Source organism: Malus sylvestris, chromosome 6, assembly GCF_916048215.2.
Source record: "Malus sylvestris chromosome 6, drMalSylv7.2, whole genome shotgun sequence".
NCBI lineage: Eukaryota > Viridiplantae > Streptophyta > Magnoliopsida > Rosales > Rosaceae > Malus > Malus sylvestris.
The window spans coordinates 32726088-32744714 of NC_062265.1; the positions used below are offsets into that span (position 1 = coordinate 32726088).

Genomic DNA, 18627 nt, shown 5'->3' on the forward strand with positions numbered 1-18627 from the left:
TGAACAAATTAACTTCCGATAATTCTGAGCACGTCAAAAAACCGAATTAAAAAGAGAGACAACTGTTGACTCGGATTTAGAAGTGTAACGGCTTTGATTGGAACAAGAAAACTCAATCAGCATTGATCTTTCCTTCTCCTGAGTCTCAATCTCAACCACTCGATATGCAACAGAACGTTACTTACAAGGGAAAAAAATTGGACTTTCGTCGAACAAATCTTACAGCTTAAAAGTTGAAACAAAGCTTTTTAGTAGTAGCCAACACGTTTGAGCCCCCATTTTGGTGATTGCTCGGCACCATCACCTTTACCCAAAAACACAAGCCGACCTGTGAATTACAGGCAATAGAATATAAGAAAAACTAATGAAAATAACTTGCAAACTTTGAGTTTTAACGATAAGAACAAAATAAAGGGTAAAATGAATAGTATCAAGACTGATTTTTTAATGCAAAAATGTGGTTTTTCGTTAAAGTAAACAGTACCGGGAGCTTTTCGTTAAAGTTCCCTAGAATATATCAACATGATGAGAAGCAAAAAATATAGATACTTAGGTTCAGTATACAATTTTAAATAGACAAGTACATACCGTTTCTGCGAACAGCAATCTCTCTAACTCGTCGAACAAGACCACTAACCGGATCAGTGAAGATTTTGGTCTCCAGATTACCTTCCAAATATAGAATCGAACTGCAACGTATCAAATTTCAATATGTTATTGCCAGTTGCAGAAACGATTATAACTCCAAATAACAAAACCAAAGTTCTGGACTTTTGGAAGGAGGCCATGATCGTGATAAGAAAGAAGCAGCGGAGTTAAGTTATGACAAATTACTGCGAACGCAAAAACAGAAAACTTTGCAATGACAAACCAGAATGCTATTAAACTGCAACTTTAAACCCGAAGCCAACGAATCTGTTATTTACTTTCCTCTCCCCTGTTGCCATCTTTCCTTCAACCAACGAGACCCCGAACCAACCAAGCAACTTTCAGTTTACATCACGTCCAGAATTCGGGCAACTCAAACAACTCTTCTTCCATCAATTTGATGCATCCCAAAAGACACTAATTCCCTCTCCCTCTATACATCTCTACCTGGTCACCACGTTACAAATTCAACTGATTCCGGCAAACCGTACTTACTCCCTAACGTTCCATTTCGAATCAAATACCAAAAATTTCTCATAAACCTTCCAATTTCTGCAAATATCAAGAATTTTCCTAGTCTCCATTATACAAAAGGCACCAGCAAATCTCCCTAATCACTTAAAAGCTAGTCCAATAATCCATTTTACACACAATTGTACAAAAACGATTCATCCTTTTTTCGGAAAACACGATCTGCTTCGTAAATATTGGTCATATATCATATACAATCAGAAAAGGTAACACAAATTGGAACATGATAACAAGGTGAAGAAAAAACCTCTCACCCAGGCACAACATTCTTCATGGCAATCATGCTAAGCCGGTCCGGATAAACGCAAACCCGGTGCCACTGGACGTTGCAGCGGTTCGCATACTCCACCGGGTCCTCATTATCCAACGGCCGCCGGTTGTTTCGAATCCCGCCGGTTCCAACCGAAAACATGGTGACGGTGGTCCCGCTCCTCAGCTTCTTCTGCAACGGACTCTGCCCCACCTGCCCCACAAGAATCGCCTGCACGTATACACCAGCAGACGCACAGGATCAAAACCCTAAATCCGTAAATTCTGAGACTTTGAACTATCGGAACGGTGCGATTGAATCGAAATGTACCTTATAAATGCCGGCGTCGAGGCCGTTCTCAAGCGGGTTATCATACATGAAGTTTCTCCGACTGGGTTCCTCGGACGGAGGCGGCTGTGGGGGGGCGTCGCCCGGGGCTGACTCTGCCTCCGAGTTGAGGGGGTTGGACTCGTCCGAGTCGGAGCTGTCGCTGCTGGAGGAGGAGGCGCCGGTGGTGTAGAAGCGCATGGAGAGTAAAGTCCGGGACTTTGCTTGCAGAGAGCGAGAAAGCGTCCTCGAGAGCGTGGCCATGGAGGAGGAAGCCATTTTTGCTGAGAGGAAAATGGTTTCGGTGGTGCAAATTTCGATTCCCTCCCTTGACTTTTGAGGGGTTTTGGTTGGGGCAAGCTTAAACCCTTTCGGGCTTTGGAGGCAGAAAGATTTTTTTGGGTTTTAGACTTAAGCCCAAGACAATTTTTGAATTGGGCCTATTTTTGTGTACCCAAGTAAAAGGAAGAAGATAAATGGGCCAGGCCTAATTTGCATGGACACGGGTTATTTCGCATATGTCGTTGAGTATATCTCCATGTGAGCATATCACTCATCACATGACGTTCGACAAGTTGAAAGTTCTTGACAAGATGGATGCCACTTGCATATTTTGTCCAAGCTGGATTTAAAAAATGTATTTGTCGTGAAGAAAAGTAATCACTTGGAATCCTACCATCTTTGTGGATATTAAAAAAAGAAAAGTTTTCTTCATGATTAATCCATTTTTTTTACCTTTCCGTACAAAATAAGCAAATCTATTTATCGTTCAACACTCACTGAATCTAATGCTTTACTCAATTCAAGTCAATTCTAGACACCAAAAGGCCTTTAAATTGTTTAGAGAAATACGTGAAACTAAAAGCGTATATCTTTCGGTAGCTAATCATTATTGCTCATATACCTAGCCTAAATTGGTATTGTGTATGAGCTATGGTATCTAAAATCATATCAATTTTGGTAGCTAATTCGGCTTAAGATACACATCAACTCAGAGAGGCAAAGTCATAAAGGGACTAGGTTGGTCATAGGCCCATTATGATTTTTTTTAAGGCTAAAAAGTCAGTGTTATACTTATGAATTTCAAGGTTTTTCCTTAAGTTTAGGACTTTAATCTGACATTTTCCTTTTATTTATTTCACTGGGTTTGATTTGAGGTTGGTGACTCCTATGGAGTTTAGGCAATTCGTTGCTTGTGAATTTTGAGGAGGGTGGAGATCAGTGGATGGAGAGAAAGAAGGAAAGAAGGGTGGGCTTTTTAATCAATTAGAGTCGTGCTACTGGTTGATGTTGGCTTGGGGTTTGAGTTTAAAAAGGAGGATGATAAGGATAACGCCATACTAACCCAAACGACAATGCTCGATGACTCAAGACAACACATACTAATTTTCCTTAGATCAGGAGAGTGTTTTGGATCGAGACTTTTATACTTCTCCTAGACTAACTCTGCCACTGTTAACTCATAAGTAAATTGTGGTTATAATAAAATAATAATAATCTTCTTTGTTTTTGGTGGAAATCTAAAGGCGTTGATGTTACTATATGGAATAAGGACAGTATTGATCCTAATAATAATGATGTGTGTGAGGCTAAAATAAAAATGAATCTTTCATATTAAAGAGTTGAATATAAATAGATGCAAAACACTGAACTGATTTGGCAGTTTGCTGATATAGATTTTTTTTTTTTTTTTTTGTTTTAAACACATTTCTGGGGTGCATTTTCACCACCTGCCACCTCAAGTGGTGGTACTACGCGTCATTCTATTTATTATCGTTGAATAAGTTTAAATTTTAAGATTTGTGTCTATTCTTTCGAAATTTAAACTTATCTAACGATGATACACAAAGTGACGTGATAAGCATTATCATCACTTAAGGATGGTGAGAAAAATATTCCTACATTTCTGTCTGCTGAGTTGCAGTTAGGGTTATGAATATCATGCATATTTTAGGAAAGCAAGTGTCGCTGCCCTACCTTGTTCTTGGCGCACTTGGAACCACACAAAACAGAAGAAGCAGAACAAAGAGACAGATGCAAAGACACAACGACAGAAGAGCAGAATCAACTGTTGGCACGACCCATTTTTCTCGGTCGTTTTGTGATTAAAAAAGCAATGTGACGAAGACCCCATGAGCCATGACTTCATTTCCAATTTAATTTTTAATTTTTAACGTGAGTGCCGTATAAACCCTACAAAATGGTGCATGCATGAATAAAATATATATCGGCCAGGGGGAATGCTATGTAAATTTGTTATTTTGTGTAGCTAAGCATCCATCAAGTGGGTTAACTAGAAAAACACTTTTTATTATTTTTTCCATAAAAATAATTCATATTATATGGGATTAGGATTCTTAATAGTCATAAAATTATATAAAATAATAGGTGAATTAGGTGGCAAATATTATATCCGAAAGAATATGTCAATTCTGTTTGATCCCTCGACATATTTGGTGGTTTGCTCGTATCCGAGTTTCTGTTTTTTAATCATTAATTCAAATTTTGAAATACTGCTGGAAAAGTGGATCATAGTTTTGACATGGTTAAGGTGGGGAAGAAAGTTTAAATTTAAATTGATAAATTGTTTTAATTTTCAAGTTTTGAAAATAAGATGCCAATTTTCTGGGTTTCAGATTCCAAAAAGCACTAACTGGCACGATCCAGTTTCAAAGTTCTAAACAAATCTAGGTTAGTACACAAAATCTCATCAAATCATGAAAAAATAATCAGTAAAATAGTTAAGGGGAATATGTAAGGTGACTTGAAGTAAAATACTATTTTTAAACTGGGAAAAGCCAATAAAAAAAATTGGGATATAGAATATTTAATTTGCCATCTATTTCTAGAGAGATTAATATTTCTTTTACTCATGGAAGTATAAAGTTTCCGTATATTGGAAAAAAAAGATCAGGATTGAAGGTCACACTATTACATAATGTTACAAATTTGATTGCACGAAACTTAAACCGATAATCTATAAGCATTATATTGGACCATATTTTTACCATCTAACTCATTAAACTCTCATATTTTTAAATATAAATATTTGATTATGTGAAATTTTATCTAAATAGCATGAAATGATCATATTGATGCACGGAATATTTTTACTTAATAAATGACAGTATTAACAGATTAAATTATTAAATGTTAAAAAAAAATCAGTAGGGGTCGAATCAACATTACTGTGCATAAAATTATTGCTTGTCTTGTCATGTTATTCTTGCACGAAAAATTATCGCTTGCCTTGTCATCTTCTAATTTATGCACAAAAAAATTAACTGAGTAAAAGTTGTCAAATTAAATAGTGTGGTTAAGGAAGAAAGATGATTGACGCGTCTATCAAACTCACTTAAAAGAAACCGAGAAAGAGACAAGTCATGAATAATCTGTGTGGTTCGATAGTTTTGGCATCTATTTCTACATACAGAGAGAGAGAGAGAGAGAGAGAGAGAGAGGGGAGCAGGTGGGTGGCGGTAATGGATGTGAGGAGAATAGTAGTAGTAGTTGAAGACGTGGAAGCAGCAAGAACTGCTCTGAGATGGGCACTCCATAACGTGGTTAGGTTTGGAGACTGGATAACTCTGGTCCATGTGTTTCCAACCCCAAGATCCAGAAACAGGAACAAATCTAGGCTTCTCCGCTTGAAAGGCTTCCAGTTGACCCTCTCCTTCAAAGAAATCTGCAACACCTTCCCCAACGTACGTATTTTATGTGGGTTATAATATGAGTGATCAACGTACTGAAAACTGATCATTTCAGGAATTCGAATTTGAAATACGATCGTTTTTACCAATTTGTGTATACATGTGTGTGAGTTAAATGTTGCTGATTTTATATATGTATGTTCAAATTACCAGTGTATATGATGATGATTTACAGACCAAGGTTGAAATGATTGTCACAGAAGGTGATCAAGATGGGAAAAAGATTGCAGCTTTGGTCAGAGAGACTGGGGCTTCCGCTCTTGTTCTTGGACTCCATGATCACAGCTTTCTCTACAGGTAAGTTTGCTGAGATTATTGGTTTAATTAGAACATTTGTTTTTAATCTGTGTAATTATGTGTTTGATTTTAATCATTGTGATGATCACGATGGGATTAAGTTTTTGATGGATATAATTCAAAGCATTCAATTTTGGAATTGAGATGAGATTAGATAAGGTGAGCTTCATAGGAAGGTGAGAGACTTCGGAAGGGTAGCTCTTACAATGGGTGAGACTAATGCGGTAGTGATCAAAATCCTTTGGGACACTTTGGATGCGGTCCTTAGCTATCAATATTCTTTGATTGAAACCTTGTTAGTTTTTAATTTTTGATTGAGGTCCCTGACATTAATGTAATAATGTAAGTTACTATATTTTTTAAATTAAAAATTAAAAATTGAAATTTGTAATTGTTTATATTAATGAGATTTTAAATAAAACCCATAATTTATGAGATTAAAAATAATAAAATATAAATTATACTCTCTATTATATTGTGTGTGTGTATACATATATGTATGGGTACATTAACCAAAATTAACAAAAAAAGTTATTGTACCAAAACATGGATACATTCTCAAATCAACGAAAAAGAATGTACCCATATAAGTTTAAACATGGATTAAAAAATTTGAATGGATTTTATATTAAAAAAAGGGTACATTTTACATATAACAAATTGATATATTTGAGAATGGGTACATTTAAGATTAAAAAAATTGAAAAATTATATGAAGGGGTACATTTAAGATTAAAAAATTGAGAATCTTTTTATATATAAAAAAAAAACTAATAGGTACAAACTTAATTTAATTTAATTTTTTATTATTTTGGAAATGTTTGAATTGAAAATTAATTAGAAGTTTAATAGAGGTGTGGGTATTAAACCCTAAATTAATTACTAATTTTTATATTAAAAAAATATATAATAAATATGTAAATTCATTATCACATTAATGCTAGGGACTTGAATCATAATTTAAGAACTAATAAGGTCTTAGTCAATGAACAATAAAAACTAGGGACCGGATACTAATTTTTCCAAATCCTTTCTACCAAATCTTCTTCATCAACTAATTCATGCTCTTGAAATTTGATCCAACAGCTAAAATTATTATAATTTTTAAAATAAGTTCATGTATTTAACTATTGAATCAAATTTTAATGATCCTATTTAATTAATGGGGATAATTTGGTGGAAGGATCCAGAAACGATCCCTTTCCCCAATTATTCATTGCCTCATCAACTCCTTTCTTGTACGTCTTATTTAATATGTAGCGCGTGTGATAGAGCTAGCAGGGTCGGAGTGGGTTGGGAATGGGACCATATATGGTTCAATATTTGAGTCATGTTTGACCAATCCATGTTGCTATGCATGTGGCATGATGGTGGAATAAAATAGCTAGCCTGCATACACTCGTGTTAGACCCTATATACAGGAGGCTGTCGCTTCTTCTGTATGTGGTCGGACGAGTAACGTGGTTTTCCTAAAGAACTTCTTCCATTATAGGGTAGATTGAAGAAAGATTTTTGGTGCAATAAGTTGTATATTCCTTTTTGCATATTTTTCATTTCATGTCATCCGTAAAGAATGATATGAAAAGAGAGATATACACAAAATAATTTAATTTTTCTTTGTAGATTGCCTTTTTGGCTTTTGGACATAATATGTGGTTTATGAAGAATCATTGGATTTTTAGTTTAGGAAGACTATACCCACTTGTCCATCTTTTGGCATATATCATATATTAGCCAAAAGGTATTCGTTAATTTTCTCTTCAAATTTGTAAGGAGCTGCCAATTTTTCCTCTTAACTTTAATTTTAGTCGATTACCCACTAAATTTTTATAATTGGTTGTTTACCTTCCTTTTAACTTTAATTTTAGCTAATTACCCCTCAATCTCCCCCTTAACATGATGTTGTTTACACAATGCCAAGTTTTAAAATGTTAATTAATGAGAGAATACTAATTTTTTATAACTTCATGTGCTGTGTTGGTGGTGATCCTTTGTAATTGAATTCAACAACTCCTTGAGGAATGTGAACAATTTTATCTTAGGAAAATTAACGAGAAGTCCAAATTTTTTTTAGTTTTAATGAAAAATGACAAGTAAATATGTAGTGAATAATACCAGGAAAAGGTAAAAATGTGGTTTTTCGTTAAAAGTAAACAGTACCGGAAGTATTTCGTTAAAACTCCCTTTTATCTTTAGATGGTTTTCAATCATTTTATAATTACAATTACAGATGTGACCCTTAATTTCCCCATCAGAATTTTTGGATGTTTGTCTTGTTTTGTTTGTTCTTCACAAATGATTCTTTTCATATTAAAGCTGTCAATTTTCATGCACAATATATATAAAAAACATGTTGACTTGGATAATAACTATGATGTGGTAGTGATTAATTTTTAATTAGGTATTACTTGTGTGTGTGTGTGTAGGTTGGCAATGTCCCACAGCAGCACTAGTATTGCAAACAACTTGAACTGCAGAGTCCTGGCCGTCAAGCAACCACCACCTTCCTCATCCCCATTAAGTAGCAAGAGGACCAGCAGTACTAACACCAGTGGAGCTGCCACACAAGCCCTCCTCGACAGTTCAACCAACAACATGGACTTTTCACAGATTGACATTGGTGGACTACAGTAAGAATATTTCAAATCTAAAATTTTTACGTGCTTCTCACACACACACACACACAAAATGTCAACAAGGCTCCCCGCTTTGGAAGGATTGGAGGGGAGGGGGGGGGGGGAGAGGGGCGTCTATCGTATGCAACCTAATTCTTATTTTGCAAAAAAATTGTTTTCATGACTCGAATTTGTGATATTTTGGTTACAAAGGAGCAACCTCTCCGTGGCGCACACGCACATACATACAATGTGGTTTACTGCATCTTTTTAAAATGCAGACACTGTATGTCGCAGGTGTGGTGGGGTCAAGATTATGATATTGTTGATACAGTTGTCATTTCAAAGTGTAGTTTTCGGCATTGTAAAACGACTGAGGTAACAATTAATGGATATTTGTTTTGTACATGAATATATTGCAGTGTCCCCTATGTTCCTCCACCAAAAGTTCCATACAGAATCTGCCCAAACCCTTATGCGATCATCTGGAAATCAAGGAAGTCAAGGAGTAGGAGAAATACATAGTTCATCAAAGAGAGCTCAAATATGTACACATTTCATTTCAAATGCACAGCAGCAGGTTCAGCTGATTGAGCCATTTTGGGCACGACACGATTTGGCATGGCATAGTTTTTTTTCTCTTGACTTCGAAAATAGACTTGCATGGACCGCTCGTGATGCTATCGTGACATGCTGAGAAGTGCATGTAAATTCTTCCCCACAGACCGACCCACACACAAATTTACAAACGAATTAGGTTTAAGTGGAGCTGACATGATCATGATGAAGTAATTTTTTCTGGTTTTCAATAAAATCTAATTAATGTCATTTTTCGTGTAATTTCAAGGATTGTTTATACCCTTTTCATTTTTGTTGCATGAGCAACCTGCAGTAGTACCTAAAGCTAGCCACTAATGAAATCCATGTGAAAACATATATTTTAACAAGGGAGTTAAACTTTTATTTTTAGACAAGCGATAATAGATAGAGAAAATTAAACTCACGATCTCAAATAGAAATGTGTATACTTGTAACTAATTAAGCTACAAGTTTTTACTCATAAAAAATTAAATAAATAAAGCTACAAGTCTCTTGCTTGGATTAACTTAAACGAAAGACTGTCGTAGTAAGTTAAAATATGGAATCTTAGAACTCGTTTGAAAGTACTTCTAAAATGACAAACAAACATTTTTTGTGAAACTATTTTTAGAATCAATCTTTAGTAAAAAAATCCTTAAAAAAAAACACTTGAAGTGCTTTCTGTAAGTACTTCTTATATGAAACACTTCAAGTGCTTTTGGAGCCCAAAAACATTTTTTAAGGATAATGCTGGGGAGACTAAAATTTTAATCAAAATTTGCAAACCAAATGATGTTTTACTAATAGGAAATAAACACGTCAATATACGCTTAAGTAATAATCCAATCGTCAACAATCATATCGTTTAGTTTAAAAAATTTGTCTCCTTGACATTACCCTTTTTTTAAACTTTTTCAGTTATTTTAAAAGTACTTCCAAACGATCTTTTAAGAATGTGCAAATTACCCCATATAAATTGAATGTTTAATGACAAACTTAGAAGTAGACAAATTGACTAAAATAGTGCTTATATGAGTCTAACTTCGACCTCCCTCTTATTAAATTAGACTTGAACATCGTTCAAATAAATATAAAAAAAAAAAATGTTATTGGCACTCCAAAAATTTTATTCTACACTCCTCACAAGTGTATTTTTCTTTTCAAATATAAAAAGTTTGAAGTATAGAATGATATTTTTGAAGTGCCAATAACAATTATCTAAAAAAAAAACATTTAAATTCCTTTACAAATAAAAATAGAAGAAGAGAAAAGCGAACGTTAAATTTGAAAATGGGCTGGTGGAGCCAGAAACCGAAGCCATACATAAAAGCTTGGGCCTGGCCGCCTGGGGCTCACAATTCACTCCCAACTTAGCCGCCAGCAGCCCACCGCAACCAAGCAGCCGAGCCCTCAACACCCTCTCTCTCCTCTCTCTCTCTCTCTCTCTCTCTCTCTCGAGTCTGTGAGCGAGTGAGCGTTTATTCTTGTAAGCCGTCGAAGATTTTTAGATTTTAGATCTACGACTCAGGCGTCGCTCGCGGCTCTGCAACTCCACAATCTTCGCTGTCTCTCTCTCCTCGCTCGGCTGCGATCCGGCTCACTCTTGGCGCGATCTGCTTCCAACTTCCATCTCCCTCCATTTTTTTTTTCTCTCTCTCTCTCTCTCTCCTCAGTTCTTTCTCTCTCATCGGCGCTTCGATTCAAGCTGCTGACTGACTTGCTCTCCTAACTCAGAGCAAGGTGAGTGAGTGAGTGAGTGACCGAGTCACTGAGTGAAGGACTGTTTGGGCAGCTGCCCTTAATCCAAAAGCCCTAAACTTTATCGGTTTTTTGAGTTTCAGGTTTGCTGGGCAGCTGCAAACTGCAACAGCAGCATATCAAATGGACTGGGCTGCAAACAGCGGTTTCAAAACCTTCAAAGGTACTTTCCCAAATCGCCAATTTTCCATTTTTGTTGCTAAAATTCTCTCTTTCTGTATGTTGGATTGAGTTTCTGAGCTGAATTTCAAAAAGTTCAAATAAAATTCATATATTTTGTTGTTGGATTGCAATGTGATGGGCTGATGAACTGATTGCTGAAAGTTTTTACTTGCTGGATGATGGAAGTTTACGTTTTTCTTTCCGCTTTCGATTCGAGATTAAAAGGGGTTTTGATTTGTTTCTTGGTTTCTGGGTGGATTAGATGTGGAACCCAAATCAATGATGGACATGGCGATGATTCCAATCGTTGATCCGGTGGATATCGGTTTGGGCTCCTCGGAACAGGGGAATTCTACTCCTTCAACCAAACCCAGAAAGAAGACTATGACGTCGGTTTATCTCAAGTTTTTCGAGACAGCTTCTGACGGAAAAAGTCGCCGGTGCAAGTTTTGTGGACAAAGCTATTCCATTGCAACTGCCACTGGTAATTTCTTTGTGCCCACAATGTGGTTACTTCTGTTCTTGTTATTGTTCTTATCATTATTCATATCGATCTGCAGTTTTATGGTTACCTGATTTGTAAGAAGCTCAAGGTCTTCGGAATTATCGTTTGTGAATGGCTTATGCTTCGGTTGAGGTTTTGGTTGTTTTAATTCATTTTTCCTTGTTGTTGAAGGTAATCTGGGAAGGCACCTAAGTAATCGCCATCCCGGTTATGATAAGTCGGGCGATGTTGTCACCAGTCCTGCACCACAATCTGCCATTGTAGCCCGGAAACATCAACCTCAATCCCAATCAAAAGCATCCCAATTGGATTACAACCATATAAACTGGTTGCTTGTTAAATGGCTCGTCTTAGCTTCTTTGCCTCCGGCAACATTGGAAGAGAAGTGGGTGGCAAACTCGTACAAGTTTTTAAATCCATCCGTACAACTATGGTCAAGCGAGGAGTACAAAAGTACATTTTACGAAGTTTTCCAGAGTATGCAGGAAGTAGTAAGACTTTCACTCGAACAAGTTTCTTCGAAGGTCTCTATCACACTTGAATTCTGGACTTCCTATGAGGAAATTAGTTACATGAGTGTCACATGCCACTGGATCGACGAGAGTTGGTCTTTCCAGAAGATGATGCTCGATATCTGTCACATACCTTACCCGTGTGGTGGCGCCGAGATCTATCACTCCCTGGTGAAGGTTCTTAGGTCGTACAATATTGAGAACAGAGTCCTATCATGCACCTATGATAACAGTCAGAGTGCAATGCATGCTTACCTGGATGGTCAGAAAGTCGGGCCCTTCTGTTATATCCCCTGTTCTGCTCATATTTTGAACTTGATCATAAACGATGGATTGAGAACTACAAAGCCGGTGATCGTAAAGATTCGAGAGTTTGCAATGGGGTTGAACGCGTCCGCGGAGATGGCAGAGGATTTTGCTGAATTCACAGCAGCTTACCAGGAACTTTGTTGGAAAATGCCGCTTGATACATCAACGCGGTGGAGTGGCAATTATCAGATGCTAGATATTGTGTGCAAGGTATGCTATGAGGAAATTACCTGATCTTGGACAAAGTCTTTGCTCTCTCTCTCTCTCGTCACTTTGATTGCGGATTTAAGTGACCGCGATGTTTATTTTCTATGCAGGCTTCGAAGTCCATGGATGCTGTTATCAGGAAGTATGAGACACTAGGCAGTAGGATGCTGCTGAGCTCTGCAGAGAAGAATGCAGTCAGTCATGTGCACCGATATCTCGAACCATTCTACAAAACCACAAACAACATGTGCACAGACAAGCTTCCCACTGTCGGGCTGGTTCTTTTCTTTATGGATCACATTTCCGAGACAATTGCTGCTTGCAGAGACTCTCACCTTTACCCAGAATCGTTAAAGAATGCCGCTAAAGAAATGGCTGAAAAGGTTAGAGGTTACAATAGCCAGGTCTGCAACATAATCATATACATGACAGCGATTCTTGATCCTCGAATCAAAGGAGAGCTATTTCCCGAAAGCCTCAACTCAGATAATTTTCTTGACGAAGCAAGAACTCATTTCATCAGAAACTACTCGACCACCCATTTCCCATCCATAGCTGGTGGATACAGTGCTCAAGAAATGGATGAGGGATGCAATGTCTCGTTTGCAGAGGAAATTGCACGAAAGAAACGAAGGGCAAACATGAGCAGCGCAACGGATGAGCTCACTCAATACCTGTCGGAGCCTCCAGCTCCACTAGCAACAGATGTTCTGGAGTGGTGGAAAGTCAATAGTATGCGCTATCCACGGCTTTCTCTGATGGCTCGGGATTTCTTAGCTGTGCAGGCAGTTGCAGTGGCGCCGGAAGAACTATTTTGTGGCAAAGGTGACGAAATTTACAAGCAACGATTCTGTATGCCGCACGGCAGCACACAAACTCTCCTTTGCATAAGGTCGTGGCTTCAGAGTGGGATGAAAATGAAGTACAAATCAACTGAAATAGATTTTGAGCGGTTGATGGAATTGGCAACTAGTGCTGCTGCTGCTGATAATAGTGCTCATGGCTCTGAGAAGAAACAGAAACATTGACGGGAACACATGGCAACGTGTGATTGACTTGAAATGCCGTCAACTTGGCATGCCAAACCACATAAAAGGGGGAAAATTGGCATCTTTAGGCATTTGAAATGCTTTGTTGTATGTTAGGCTAAAATTTCGTGTACAGTTTAAAACTATTGTAAATACTAATGTAATCTGATGATTCGAAAGAGTAAAAATTTGTTTTAATTCTACTTATATGAAGAATTTTGCCTCTATTTTTCCCCCATTACTCGTACAAACTGTAATCAAAGTGATTCGGCCTGTAAACCGAAGATACATATTCACTCCAGAATCTCACTGTCCAAAGTCCAATAATCAAGAAATTTAATCCACTCAAATTGAATCCGACGGTTCTCATAAACTCATTCCATTGGCCCAACTTGCACAAATCAAGAGCTCCGATTTCCCTTTCACACAAATCAAAGGTCTGGATTTCTTAGTCATGCTTTAAGCACCCAACGCAACGGCCCCTGGTGCAACAAAAGGCACCGGTTTACTTGGGGTGGGTGGATAGACAAATAGACAAATCCCATTGCACTGATCGGGGTCGTTCATAGTGACTGAGGGAGTGGAAGACCAAAAAATGGGTTATTCTCAAAACAATAAGATCCAGAAAGTATCCAAATTCGTAAATCAAAAGCATATCCAACAACTCTTTGAGGAAAAGGGTAAAGTGCTTTTAGGTTAGAAAAACACAGGCAAAAGTGATTCCCAGCAAAGTATTTCGAAACGGCTTAAAGGCTAGTTTTGTTTCGCATTACATTTGCAATATGGGCACTTTGGGAAAAAAAGCGCCTTGGGAAGTAAATAGTATATGCAATTAACAATACACAAGGAAATTTCCATTAATTAAATTATCCAAAGAAATTCAGGTTAATAAAAAACATTTATTCCGAAAATTTGTAGACAAATGAAGAACTACATGATACGAGAAACCAAAACCTCCACAACTGTCAGGAGAGGCTACAAAATGCGCTCTTCACCGAGTTGTATTTACCAACAAAATTTTATACCCTCCTGGCTACCATCATCTCTTTAACATTTGCTTACCATTAACGTTTCGCTTCGCAGGATCTCCCAATTAAATGTTCAAAAAATCGAGTTTTATTCGCTCACGCCTGCAAGACAATCCTGCCGCAGAACATGTGAATACTTTGTTCATCCACCGTCGTCAGTCTACTTCGGAGTTCCCTATCACCACAAGTGCTCTCTCCCATATTCGCGGACAATGACCGGCACGCTTGTGGGTGGAATCTACAGTAAAACAAAAAAAACAACACGATGAAGACGAATTATGAAGAAAACTCTTTACGCATTCGTAACAAGAAAAGAAAGGAGAGATTACAAAGGAACAACGACTGAGTTTCTTGTTTCACGGTTTCAAGTAGGAGCATAAAAATGACTTACCATGCCGTAATCTGTGACGATCATAGATATATAATCTGATGGAGTAGCATCGTACCTGTTACACATCCAGAAGTGTATTAAGAATCATTCCAACTAATGTTGTTTCGTATAGCGAACCATATGAAAGCTTACATTAAATTCAGAAGCTGCAGATTTTCCTTATTCGCCCAATTATCTAGATAGTTTACATCCGTTCTTCCAGGAACCTTCGCAATAGCATGTGGATCACCTGCAAGGATTACAAAAATGCTACTTAATCACCTTCAGTGGGAAAAGAAAAGGGGAATAAAAGAAACAAGATCAATACACAAGCTCAGAGCCACATACAACATACCTAGTTCGTTAGAACAAATTGAATCAAGCTGTACCCTTTCATGAAATTTATAAGCTTCACAGCAGATCAAAACTGGAACACAAAACGCATGAGCAACCATGGCAACACATGCAGTTCCTACTCTCGAATATACAGTTCCATTGGCTAATACCGAGGCGGCACCCAAAAATACTCGTGTTACTTCATGCATGATATAAGACACGGCATTTATATGAGTATAGGTACAACTCAGGCCCTTTGCAACCAGCCTATGAAGTAATGCTTGGCCTTCAAGCTTTGGACGTGAGTCTACTACCACAACACGAAACTTTTTCCCAAGATCATGGGCATATAGCAGAATCATCTCAACAACACATGATGATCCATAAGTGAGAAGAACATCTCCATCCCTAACCTTTGTAGAAGCGTGCCTAACTATCACCTTATCAGCAAGTATTATCTTCTCATTTATAAAGCGGTCAATTTCTGAACAAAGTGTAGATTTTGCTTCAGACTCGGAAAGACTCAAGGGCAATTTGGCAATACGACTCTTAAGAAACCTAACTGCATTTCCCATGCTAATTGAAAGTGGTCTGCATTGAGTGAAAAATGAGACATAACTACTGACTTTTGCAGTTAAATCTCTGACAAGAACTTTCTCTGGTGGTGTGGAGTAGTCTCTAATGGCTTCTTGAAATGCTTGAAGCATTGCAATACAACGAGCATTACCACCCGATATTTCTCCAGCTAAATACTTCAGTCCAACCTGACAAATGTCCATTATTACATCTATGTTATTAGCCACGCAGGTGATAATTTATAATGATACGTTCATCCACTCCTTTTATTTTTCACACTCAGATAAATTTTATCAATCTACAAGAGAAGACGAAAAATAGACAAAATATAGATATCCCTAGACACAAATGGGCAAAGGTTGGCAACAGAACAACGTACTGATGAAATTAGCAATTTGAAACAAGATATGCATAAACCGCAGCTTGTGTACTAAGGGTGAACTGTAGACATACATTTTGCTTGCTTACACAGGAGAAAAAGTTCCAAAACAAGTACATCTTTTTACTAGTAAATTACTAATCAAATGTTCACCACTAGAAAGAAAAGATCTTAACCCTCAATATGAGAGAAATACTGGAACTCCTTTAAAAAAAGTGTGTGCACAAAATGCCCTGAAAAAAGTGTGTGCGCAAAGGCAACATGCAAATGAAAAAAACATATAATGAAAGCTTTTGAGACACGTGTTATTTCTTAACAAAAACTCGACACCAAATTTATTCAAAGAGCGTGTGTGAGCTTACTTATGTCGACCTTATTTCAGAACAGTTTCATCTAATCACAAATTGAATATTCACGGTTTGAATTACTAATTTGCTTTTTTGCAATAAAAGCCTGACCACATAACCACAAACGATGAACCAACATAACTAGTTTCCTAAAACAAATACCTTATAAATGGCAGGATGCATTGGATCAAGTTGGAAAATTTTTGATTCAAGATCAGGAAGCTGAGTTCCACGCTCATACTGAGGCAAATGCCGGAACAATTCAACTCTGTTTTTAGCTTCGATTTGATTGACCACTGCACGCCTTTTTGCCTTCTCCACTCGGCTTTTATCATCAAACTGCATACGTGGAGGAGGAACATCTTTCTTCCTTTCCTTATCTGGCGGTCGATCACCCCCTTTTTTATCAGAAGCAGCCACCGAAGCCGGAACTTGAGGAGTATCCTTCTTTTGCACAGACTGCTTTGCAGACTTAGCAGTCTTACCAGGAGTGCCACCCCCGGTTACAGCAGCAGGTTTTTTCCCCTCACCTTTATTTTTACAAGGTCGGGGAACCATAAGAACAGTTAATATATCAATGGTATTAAGGGAGCTCCAAACACACCGAGAATCCAAAGCGAAAGAAAAAGATGAGTATTTCGTACTAAACACATGATTAGAATCGTTTTAACTTAATTTTCGTTAAAATGTAGAACTTTATACATGATGTTTACATTCTGTATGCAATTAAACATAAATTCAGCCGTTCCTTTGGGAGATCGCAATTGAAATTGAGCAATCATTAACACGTCGAATTGAGTTCTAGCGACAATACAAATTATGGCATATCTAAATTCACAAAAATCTTTTGCAAGTGACTCGATTTTTCGACACACATTAATCATGCAATAGCAGCTACACTGCAAAATACTGCGGGATTAAAAAAGGGATCGCTTTCAAACCTTTAGCGGCGGCTTTTGCAGCGCGTTGAGCCTCTTGCAAGGCACGTCTTTCTGCTTTTGTGGTCTTGGATTTCAAAGGTTCTGCATTTGCCGGAAGTTCCTTCTGCGATTCCGCAACCGCCTCTCCACTCTTTTCTGCAAGGAATTGCAAGCCTTAACTAATTAGCAAACAAACCAAAACATCACCAAATAATTACACAAGGCACTCATGCAAATATCCAAAATTTCAATTTGGCCCCAATGCAATAACTTGAAATTCAATTTGTCAATGCAATTAAATTACCAGGAACTTCAACAGGCGTCTTCGATGCGGCGGATTCGAATCCTCCGCCGGGCAAGCTCGAAGCCATCTTTCCGGAACCACTCCGCCGATACCAACGGGCAGAGGACTCATCGGAGAATTCGAGTCCATCCCCAACGCGACTCGAAGGCGAGGCTGACACCGGCGACGTCCCTAACAACGACTCCGACGGATTATAGCTTCCCACCGGCAAATCGACAGATTCCTTGCGCCGCAACGCCGAATCCGGCACCGGCACGGCAGCCGTACGGATCGCGACGGTATCGGAAAGGTGACGCGATGGGGGGATCATGACGGGATAGAGGGAGTTGCTGGCCGGAGATTCGGATAGAGAAGGGGCTGGGATTACCGGGCCGGACTGGGTCCTACCCGGTGGGGCTTCGGCGTTGGGGGTGAAGAACCCGACTTGGCGGACCTTGGGGTCGATCACGGTGCGGGAGACGCGACGCGCGTCCATTGAGCGTGAGAGTCAGTCGCTAGGGTACGGATTTTGGCGGTGGAGGGAGGAGTTGTCTGTTAACTTGCTACTGGTGAAGGCGCTACTGGTGAAGGCGAAGGAGGATTGGATGCCGTGGAGGGTTTTTTAAACGGGAGATACGCTGTCGTACTGGTCAAGTTTTAAAACCTTGGGCTTTCTGCCGATTGAGTCCCTAAGTTATTACCGGGTAAAATTTAGGTCCGTAAACTATTTTTCGAACCTAGTTTTTTTTGTGGTGATAATCAATGGACTAAATCGACCGCTCACTTTAAAACGAAAAAGAATGCTAATCCTAATTTCCTTGAGAATAATTTTTTTTGTCTTTTAACTTTTTTTTAATACAAGTAATACATTATTCTAATTTATATTAGTGGTGGGTGGAAAGTGGAAAGTGAAAAGTTAAAACTTTAAACTTTAAAATCGAGTTGAAAAT

The 18627-nt window shown here is 38.1% G+C and overlaps 4 protein-coding genes across 4 annotated transcripts; 2 read left to right on the top strand and 2 right to left on the bottom strand.

Annotated features, from left to right (window-relative positions):
• On the bottom strand, positions 1-2098 carry LOC126626822 (single-stranded DNA-binding protein, mitochondrial-like). The gene is made up of 4 exons (XM_050296224.1): positions 1760-2098; positions 1434-1660; positions 589-689; positions 1-328 (listed from the first exon to the last, which is right to left on the bottom strand). The coding sequence occupies exons 1-4, from the start codon at positions 2033-2035 to the stop codon at positions 249-251; spliced, it is 684 nt and encodes a 227-aa protein (XP_050152181.1). The 5' UTR covers positions 2036-2098; the 3' UTR covers positions 1-248.
• A 3014-nt stretch (positions 2099-5112) lies between these two features.
• LOC126625119 (uncharacterized) lies at positions 5113-9206 on the top strand. Its single transcript, XM_050294194.1, has 4 exons — positions 5113-5460; positions 5642-5763; positions 8190-8393; positions 8801-9206. Exons 1-4 carry the CDS (start codon positions 5140-5142, stop codon positions 8901-8903), a joined length of 750 nt encoding a protein of 249 aa, XP_050150151.1. The 5' UTR covers positions 5113-5139; the 3' UTR covers positions 8904-9206.
• A 1153-nt stretch (positions 9207-10359) lies between these two features.
• On the top strand, positions 10360-13654 carry LOC126626335 (zinc finger BED domain-containing protein DAYSLEEPER). The gene is made up of 5 exons (XM_050295637.1): positions 10360-10697; positions 10799-10878; positions 11140-11361; positions 11554-12413; positions 12521-13654. Exons 2-5 carry the CDS (start codon positions 10839-10841, stop codon positions 13436-13438), a joined length of 2040 nt encoding a protein of 679 aa, XP_050151594.1. The 5' UTR covers positions 10360-10697; positions 10799-10838; the 3' UTR covers positions 13439-13654.
• Positions 13655-14277: 623 nt separating this feature from the next.
• On the bottom strand, positions 14278-18321 carry LOC126626336 (uncharacterized). Its single transcript, XM_050295638.1, has 7 exons — positions 17699-18321; positions 17416-17550; positions 16637-17004; positions 15192-15936; positions 14990-15086; positions 14858-14912; positions 14278-14704 (listed from the first exon to the last, which is right to left on the bottom strand). Exons 1-7 carry the CDS (start codon positions 18171-18173, stop codon positions 14645-14647), a joined length of 1935 nt encoding a protein of 644 aa, XP_050151595.1. The 5' UTR covers positions 18174-18321; the 3' UTR covers positions 14278-14644.
• Positions 18322-18627: the final 306 nt, after the last annotated feature.

What these genes read in the sequence shown, in the direction of transcription:
- LOC126626336 (XM_050295638.1), bottom strand. Translation starts at nt 18,173, where the DNA reads ATGGACGCGCGTCGCGTCTCCCGCACCGTGATCGACCCCAAGGTCCGC. An exon ending in TGCATCCTGCCATTTATAAG is followed by an intron (nt 15,937 to 16,636) that starts GTATTTGTTTTA and finishes GACATTTGTCAG; the next exon opens with GTTGGACTGAAGTATTTAGC. An exon ending in AATTTGTTCTAACGAACTAG is followed by an intron (nt 15,087 to 15,191) that starts GTATGTTGTATG and finishes TAATCCTTGCAG; the next exon opens with GTGATCCACATGCTATTGCG.
- LOC126626822 (XM_050296224.1), bottom strand. Translation starts at nt 2,035, where the DNA reads ATGGCTTCCTCCTCCATGGCCACGCTCTCGAGGACGCTTTCTCGCTCT. An exon ending in ATGAAGAATGTTGTGCCTGG is followed by an intron (nt 690 to 1,433) that starts GTGAGAGGTTTT and finishes GATACGTTGCAG; the next exon opens with TTCGATTCTATATTTGGAAG. An exon ending in GATTGCTGTTCGCAGAAACG is followed by an intron (nt 329 to 588) that starts GTATGTACTTGT and finishes TGTAATTCACAG; the next exon opens with GTCGGCTTGTGTTTTTGGGT.
- LOC126625119 (XM_050294194.1), top strand. Translation starts at nt 5,140, where the DNA reads ATGAATAATCTGTGTGGTTCGATAGTTTTGGCATCTATTTCTACATAC. An exon ending in GATCACAGCTTTCTCTACAG is followed by an intron (nt 5,764 to 8,189) that starts GTAAGTTTGCTG and finishes GTGTGTGTGTAG; the next exon opens with GTTGGCAATGTCCCACAGCA. An exon ending in ATTGACATTGGTGGACTACA is followed by an intron (nt 8,394 to 8,800) that starts GTAAGAATATTT and finishes AATATATTGCAG; the next exon opens with TGTCCCCTATGTTCCTCCAC.
- LOC126626335 (XM_050295637.1), top strand. Translation starts at nt 10,839, where the DNA reads ATGGACTGGGCTGCAAACAGCGGTTTCAAAACCTTCAAAG. An exon ending in CGGTTTCAAAACCTTCAAAG is followed by an intron (nt 10,879 to 11,139) that starts GTACTTTCCCAA and finishes TGGGTGGATTAG; the next exon opens with ATGTGGAACCCAAATCAATG. An exon ending in TTCCATTGCAACTGCCACTG is followed by an intron (nt 11,362 to 11,553) that starts GTAATTTCTTTG and finishes TTGTTGTTGAAG; the next exon opens with GTAATCTGGGAAGGCACCTA.